This window comes from Chrysochloris asiatica, unplaced genomic scaffold, assembly GCF_000296735.1.
Source record: "Chrysochloris asiatica unplaced genomic scaffold, ChrAsi1.0 scaffold00122, whole genome shotgun sequence".
NCBI classification, from domain to species: domain Eukaryota; kingdom Metazoa; phylum Chordata; class Mammalia; order Afrosoricida; family Chrysochloridae; genus Chrysochloris; species Chrysochloris asiatica.
Genome location: NW_006408640.1, coordinates 10,418,158 through 10,426,318, shown reverse-complemented (window position 1 = coordinate 10,426,318; position 8,161 = coordinate 10,418,158). Strand labels below are relative to the sequence as shown.

The 8,161-nt window shown below is 50.6% G+C and overlaps 1 protein-coding gene across 1 annotated transcript; it reads right to left on the bottom strand.

The window, feature by feature from the left end:
• Positions 1-1,074: 1,074 nt before the first annotated feature.
• Positions 1,075-2,907, bottom strand: LOC102828181 (transmembrane protein 200C-like). The gene has a single exon (XM_006868705.1). The coding sequence runs from the start codon at positions 2,905-2,907 to the stop codon at positions 1,075-1,077; it is 1,833 nt and encodes a 610-aa protein (XP_006868767.1).
• Between the last annotated feature and the right edge of the window lie 5,254 nt (positions 2,908-8,161).

Genomic DNA, 8,161 nt, shown 5'->3' with positions numbered 1-8,161 from the left:
AGTAGACAGCCTCATCTTTCTCCCATGGAGCAGTTGGTGAGTTTGTACTGTCAACCTTGTAATTGTTTATCCTCCAATTGCAGCCAGTGCTATGCTACATTTAAAAAGTGAAAAAAAAAACTTAAAATGGATTGAGTGATGATGGAACTGAGCACTTTGGGGTAAGATTACGGTCATCGTGACAATAGTACAGAAAAATATTTTAGACTTACCAACTGAACTGTTAAAATTTTGAATGTGCTTTAGAAGCATTATTTTCAAGGCAAAATGAGGCAATATTATGTTTAACTGGAAACTTTTTTATTAAAATATTTTTAATATTAGTGCTATTTTTCAATACAGGTGAGATAATACTCAGTAAAGCATCATGTACTTGATACTGTGAATTTAGGAATATAACAGTCCTTCTGGATCCTGGTCCCCTCCAATCTCCACAATATACCTAAGTAGCAAAATGCAATTACCCTTTTAAAAAATAAAGAGGCCTTTGGGCATTGTGAGAAAATAGGGAGGGGGCAGAGGACAAGGAAAGTTTTTCCCTACAGACTCATGCTTTTGGCTTTGACTTCATTCAGTAAGACCAGTTGTAAGACTACTGAGACGACCCTCTTTATGCTCTGCAAAGGGAAGGGAGAGAACACCTTGTAATTTACAAGTAGCAAAGCACAAAACCAGAAGCTGAGTATATAGGAGTTGGGGAAATTAGGGATCAAAAATAAAAGTTGGAGTAAAGTGCAGTTACTGTCAAAAATATATTCTTTGATCCTAAGAAAATTAAGAGAATTGTATCTAGATTGCTGACCTTTTAATACATTTGGTTTTCATGAAACATACAATCACCATCGGACATAAAAGACTAGTTTGCTTTGTTGTTTTTTAAAAAAAATTGCTTGGAGTCATCTACAGGAATCTTGTGAATGTAATTCAAGGATACATTCTGTAGCTCTTTGGGTATTGAATGATTTCCTCAGATAGTCCCCAAAGGATAGAGGGAACCTTTAAATGCACTGACTCATGTGGTCTTTCTCTCATTCATTTCCCCTAGTATCTGCTCCCAGTCCTTGCTTCCTTTCTTTAAATGCCAGTGCTTTCCAGTTCTCCATCGTCCACTCCTATGGCATGAGATCTGGAAATCATGAAGAGTTTCTCCTTGTTTGTAAACTGCCTCTGGACCGGCTGAGGTTGCTCTACCATGGGAAGCCTTTGGCTGGGATCCTCTGGGATACTTTGCTCCACACCCGAGGCGGTGTCAGTTGCACAGTCTTGGCTTTTACTGGCTCCTGCGTCCACCACCGACTCTGAGGATGTGCCGGCCTCCCGAAGTGGGGTGTAGCCCTTATTGCTGCCAGATGGGTCCTCAGACTGTGAGCTCCGAGAGTCCCGCCTGGCGGGGTACGAGTCCTCCAGCCCTAGGGAAGGTGAGGGGGAGTCGGATTTGGCTAAAAGGCTCCTATCCAGGTCCGCGCTGCTTGGGGAGGGCGGCGGCTCGGGCGACGGCGGCGCCCGGTAGTCCGGGAGCCCACTGGTGCTTCGGCGCCGCAGGGCCGCGTACCTGCCGGTCCTGGGCAGACAGCCGCTTTGGGCCCTGACGTTGCCAGCTGCCGCGGAGCCCTCGGATTCCTGGGGCCCGCTCTGAGCCCAGCGCGCACCAGCCCCGACACCGCGCAGGTCAGTCAGACTCAAGTCAAGTTCGCCTCGAGGAATTTCCTGGGACCCGCGCTCCCCGGGCGGCTCCTGCCAGCTGCAACTCGCGCCCTCTTTGGTCCCATCGCGCTCTCCGGGCAAAGGCAACAGCGCGAAGGTGCTCAGCGAGGAGCCCACCAGAGAACTGGCGGTGCTCTGGCGCCCCCAGCTCTCAGGAGGGCTGCAGGGAGCGGGACTGCTGTTGCCGTTGGCAGCTGTGACCACGGCGGCCGCCCGGCGACGACCAGCCACGCCCGAGCGGTCGCGGTAGATGCTGTACACGGCCTCTGCCAGGCTGGGGGGTTCGCGCGAACAGCGCGGCGACGAGGCCAGGTCTGGAGGGGACGCGGCACCTCTGCCCCCTCCAGCCCGGTTCGGAGTCGCCGGGTGGGGCCAAGTGCCCCGGGCCAGCGCCGCCGCCGCCCCGAAGGTGTCCCCAGCGCCGCTGGGCTTCAGTTCGAGGCCGCGCGACTGCACGTAACTCAGGAAGCCGTTGAGCGGAGAGGGCCCCGGGGTAGCGGAGGCGGGGGCCGGGGACGAAGCGGCAGCGGTGGCGGCGGCGGCCGCTAGGTCTTTGGCGCGGAGACTGTGCACGTCGATGACGGTGGAGTAGAGGTCCCGCAAATTAATGATCTTCGTCTTCTTGTCCCGGTTCTCATGAAGTACCGCGTTGGCGCAGATGAAGAGGAAGATGCCGATGCCCATGATGAGGGGCCCAAAGACTTTGAGTTTGTCAGAGTGCAGGTAGCCGGAGAAGACGCGGAAGAAGAAACCCACAGACGTCGAGGACGAGGAAGAGGAGGGGCCTGTGGAATGCGCAGGCTGAGTGCTTCTGGGCGAACCCACCGAACTGGAGTTGATATCCCCCTGAGCCTCCAGGTGGTTCCTGGACCGGTTTTTGCTGCCACTGCTGCTATTGGCCGTGGTCGGGACGCGGTGGCTGCTACCCGCGGGCGGCAGCTGCTTACCTCCCTCCCGATTGGCTCCGTTGGCCTTAGGCCAATAGCCCACCACCGCCAAGGCTATGCCCACCAGCAGCACCAGGATCCCGCAGAGGGCTATTAGTCCCGAGATGGAGCAGAGCTTCAGCTTGCCTTTCACCACCACCACGTCGTTCTTGCGCCTCTTCTTGGCCTTCCGCTTACGCTTAGGAACCTGGCTCGGAGGGCGGAGGGGATCCTGCTTTCTGGCGGAAATCCTCAGCAGACCGCCAGTAGCGATCATGGTGGGCCGGTGAAGTGCAGGGCTAGCCCCTGGAACTGAGGCGTGTGCAAAGGGGGTACCAGCTGCCCACTAGCTGCTCCGTCACCTCCTCCTGCTGCAAAGCACAGGAAGACAATCAGATGGTGGTTTGGCTACAGCAACATCCCACGCGTTGCAATTGCCCAGTTCCCAGATCCTACCCCATGTGTGCCCCCCCACTTACTAATCCTAATTGTCTACAGAATAGGGAATGGGGTAGATGAAATAGGAAAGAGGGGCTTCATTTCAATACCTGATGACAGAAGGTAATAAAGCAAATGAGAGAAATCCTTTCTCCCCTAACCCAATCCCCACACACACCCAGCATCATTCATTTCAAACCCTCCTGGCTGACAGCCAAGGGACTTTTCTTTTGACCATTAGTAACAACTCTATGTGGGGACTCAAAGTAGTGATTAAAGAGTTTCCAGGCAAGTTCCTTTCCCTTTGTCCAACTGGAATCTGACCATTTCCCAAGGGAGCTGCCACCAGCTCTTGGACTAGTTTCAAATCTCCTTAACTAAGGTAAATAATTTGTTATTGTGGGCCCCAAAGTTACTGAAACAGTCACAAAGTTTTTATTTTTTAAAGGCAAAAGGACTTCATTTTACTGGATGAAAAATAAAGGTCATATGCAGACAGGCAGACTTACTTCAGATAATTCATAGAGTTCATTGCTGGGAAAACACCACAGAGAAAGGTATTTCAATATTTTGACATTAAATCCCTTCACAAAGTCCTCTCCCACATAGTACTGTTCCTACAGCTAAAGGCAAACAGCTGCAGTCACAGCGTCTCCCTCATTTCTATTCTGCAACATCTGGACAGCTTCTTGGGGTGAAATATTTAGTTTTAGGTAACTGGTTATATAACTGAGCTCTTCCTTCTAGCCTCCTCTCATCCTTCAGAGGAACTCTCTTAAAGGCATCATGCGCTTTATCTCATCAGGGAATTTGAGAAATCCCTTGGAAATCCAAGAGAAAGAGATAACGGGAAAATTGCAACATTAAAAATGAAATCACTCTGCCATAATAGCACTCTGACCCCTTATTAATGTGTCAGTTAACGAGAACTTTTCAGAATCTCAGTATTCCAGTGAGTAGACAATTAACTAGATATAACAGTGAACTTACTAATGATTTGTAAAATGACATGTCTCCAAGTAAAAGCTGTTTTCTTCCTCATTTTTTTCATGAGGTCATCTTTTGGATGGGAGGGTGGTGTAAAGGAAGTTTAGTTGTTTTTAATGAAGCCTGGTAAGTAAATGCACAGATGTGAATCTCTGGTTTCTGTCAGCTTCTAAAGATTCCAAGCCTACTACATTCCCAGAGTAAAACAGTTTTGTTCCATTGGTTATCTTTACTCTTGTAATAGAGATGCTAAAATTAAGGGCATTGTATGAACATGAAAGGCTTAGTTATCACTCCCAAGCCTTTTGGAACTTTATCCTCTATAAAATAATTCATATTGTTGAATAAATTACTCTTTGAAAAGGTGGGATTACTTAGGTAGAATTTTGCTTTTAATTGGTGTTTGGATGCTTTGGCCATCAGTTCCTTCCATTATATCAATACAGGTAGAATTTTCCTTCACAGATTGAAAAAAAATAAAAAAAGTAATTGGGTTTTTAGAGTAAAAATCACTATCTCCTTTAAACTTAGTTGGTTTTTCAATAAAGAGAAACACTAGCGAGGTTAGACTGCATCTATAAGGCCTTTTAAATTTCAAGGAGCTGTACCATTAAGTACAAGCAAATTGTGAAAAGGAAAAGTGTAGCATACTGTTCATCCTTCACCCCACTCCCCTCTAAATCACACCTTTATAATGTAGATGCAACAGCAAGATTTTTAGTGGCCCCTAGACTCCTACTTCTTTAATGTAGTCATCTGGAGCTCTGTGGTTGTGGTTATCTTAGGAAGGCTTTAGGAGCCATACATTTAGAAGCAAACCTAGACTCAGTTGGCAGCAGGAGAGGACCAGCATTGTTGGGCCATTGATGGGGTGCACCAGGATGCTGGGTGTTTTGGAGGAGGAGAACACACAAGCAAGGCAGCTTTGGATCTGGGTAGAATGTAAGGAAGGCTGGAATGGATTTCAACAATCGTTTACAGAAGACTTTAAAACTCGTTTAATAGCTAGTAATTAACTGCCTGGTTTATTATTCCTTCAGCTCTGTTGGCAGAAGGTTGAACTTCTTTTTAATTTATCGCCATTTGACATGAAATACTAACAAAAGGTCAGGTGCCATGGAAGACCCACCTTTGAGGCTGTTCTTCCTGTCTAATGAAGGAAAACAAACTTAGCAGTCGAGGTTGGCTGCTCCTGCAATTAATTTACTGCCTGGTCTTTCTGTGGTTAAGCAATGGAGGATGGGGGAAGCAAAGGAGGGATGTCTAAAAATACAACTGCTTCCAAGCGAGACGTTCAAGTTCTCCACTCATGATGGATGGAGCCCCATTCGGTGTCAGAGGCTGAGCCTGGAGCACCAGGGCGTGCCTGGGACACAGATGAGGTCCACAATCCCTGTCCTTCCTAGGCTAGGCAGTGAACCCCTGCCCTTCTTTCTAATCTGCTTATTTATGTTGGAGTCACATGAGTGCAGCAGCTGGGAGTGCGCCTCTGGAAAGAAGACAAGCAGGAGCGAAGTGAGGGCGATTCTGAACGCGCTTTTTCTGGGCAGCGCATCCCGTGTATTCGACACAGACAAATGAGTCCCCCAACCCCGTCTCGGGGCGAGGATGGAGGACAGAAGGGATGGGGGGAGCTGGGGGGGCTGAGGACTGACAGCTTGTTCAAAATGGCAGCATTATAGGCAAACAATATCGCTCACTTACCCAGGGAGACTGGGCGAGCTCCTGGTCGGCGACCGGGCGCTCTGGCAACACAAAGGAACCATGGAGAAACTTTTTCAGCCCGAGCCGACGGCAGGGCGCAGGGCCAGCGCCTCGGGGACCTCCCTCCTGCCGCGGCTCAGCCGCGCATTGAGGGTGAGTGCCCTCCGGAGCCTCTCAGCCAGCTCCGGTCCGATGGCGGGAGCCATTTCCAAGAGTTTCCCAGAAGTGTCAGGTTCTCCCCAGGCTGCATGCTGTTCAGAGTCCTCTTCCGCTCCTTGCTCCCCTCCTGCTCCAATCGCTCTGGGCTCGCCACCCGCCCCCGGCGCCCTCTGGACCCTGCGGCCGCTGGCCCGGCTCGCGCGCTCTTTGTGTGTGGCTGCGGCGAGCGGGGCTCCGCCAGCGGAGTTGAGCCCCCGGCTGCGGCGGCGGCCGGACTCGCGGCGGTTGCTAAGATACTGGAGCCATGACACAGGGAATTTGCTGCAGGATGGCAGTCGGTCCCCGGCCCGACTCCGCCGTGGAGGGTCGCACCGCCCCCTGCCCCGCCTCCTCCGCTCCGGCCGGCCGCCCCGTCCCTCCAGAGAGCCGGTCCCTGGAGCAGAAGGCGCGGGGGCGCGCGCGAGGACCCGGCGGGGTGCTCTCCGGCCGGAGTGGGGGAGCGAGGAGGAGCGGCGCGCGAGGCGGGGGGGAGGGGGGAGAACAGGGGGGGCGAGCGCGGCGCACCCTCGGCCTGGGCCAGTCCCCGCCTCCAGGGCGTCCGGGACCGCCGCCTGCCGGAGCCCTGAGCCCGGTTCTTTTTTTCACAACTACCTGTCTGAGCAGCGGGCTGGAGAGAGCTCGCCTCCCAAGGGTCCCCCCGCGTGGCCCGGTGGGGCGGGGTGGGGTGGGAGGGCGCTTTGGTAAGACAAGGGGAAGTCCCCGTCTCCTCCCTCCGCTCTTTCCTGTCTTTTGTTGCCACTTCTCCTCCGCACGACACACAGCTTTTTCTTTTCTTCCCTCTCCCACTTGGGAGTTTGCGGTGTGGATGCCCAACGTGCACAGTAAGTTGTCCCCCAGCAAACTCAGCTCAGGCTCAGAGGAGCTGTCTCGGCCGAGCCCGGCTGGCCGCACTCACGGAAAGCCTCTGCCTGATGCTGTCGCCGCTCTTCTGAAGCCTGGCATTGTGACCCGCGGGGACGCTGCGTCTCCCCAGACGCGGGCAGCTGAGGCTCATCAGAGATTAGAATGGGCTCCCAGGCTCTTCTTTGGCAGCCCCGACTGCTCTGACCTTGTGTGGGAATCATCAAACATTAAAAAGGAAAACTATAATTCTCCAGGAATCAATGTGAGAATCAGAAGGCAAGACGGGGTAGGGAGGGTGTCCAAACTCCCTACGTCATATAAAAAGGGTTAGCGAGAGAGTGAGAGGTTGTTTCCTAGTCACTCCTGTCCTCTGAACTGTGAAGTAAAAATGATGAGGAAAAGAGAATTGCAAAGTGGAATTTCCCCATGGAGCATTGAGAAAGTAAAAAAGATTTCAATTATCTATGGAAATGAGGCAGCCAAGATTCAGGAAGAAAGGAACAGAATAGCAGATGCAGCAAGTGTTCTTTGAATTTGGCGTTCCCCACGAAGGGTCTGAGGGTTGGGATGGATTTTCTGCCCATAGATCCCATTACAGAATTGGGCCTCAAAGCACAAAGTTTGGGTTCAAGCCTAGAATATATACTTTTCAAAAAGAACAATAAAGATACAGAATTTACTAGTTAATGATTTAAATGTGGCCCAGGATCTATGAGGTGAGAGGATGGAAATGGTGGGATTTTGTTAAGTGAGAAACTGCATGAGCCTGTTTCAGAGGCCACTGTCATTTTCTCAAGCAAATAATGAATGTGGCCACCTTGTGTGGAGGCCTGCACTCATCCATGCCAAGAAATATGGAAGACAGCTACCTGGCCAAATGATTGTGCCCATTCCAAAGAGAGGCGACCCAATGGGATGCAGGAATTATGAGGCAACATCATTAAAATCATATGCAAGTAAAATTTTGCTAAAGATCAGTTAAAAATGACTAGTAGGACATCCACAGGGAACTATCATAGGGTCAAGCTGGATTCGGATGAGGACTTGGAACAGGGATGCCATTGCTGATATCAAATGGATCTTGGCTGAAAGCAGAGAATGCCAGAAAGATGTTTGTGCTTCATTGACTATGTAAAGGTTTTTGACTGGCTCCTGACAAGCTTTGTATAACATTGTGAAGAATGGGGATTCTAATTGTACTCATGAGGAACCTGTATATAGACCAAGAGGCATTTATTTGCACAGATCAAGGGGGCAATGAATGGTTTAACATTAGGAAAGGTGTCGTATTCTTTCACCATACTTATTTAATCTGTATGCTAAGCAAATCATCTAAGAAA

Bases quoted from the DNA above. Each gene is read 5' to 3' on its own strand.
- LOC102828181 (XM_006868705.1), bottom strand. From the start codon at position 2,907: ATGATCGCTACTGGCGGTCTGCTGAGGATTTCCGCCAGAAAGCAGGAT.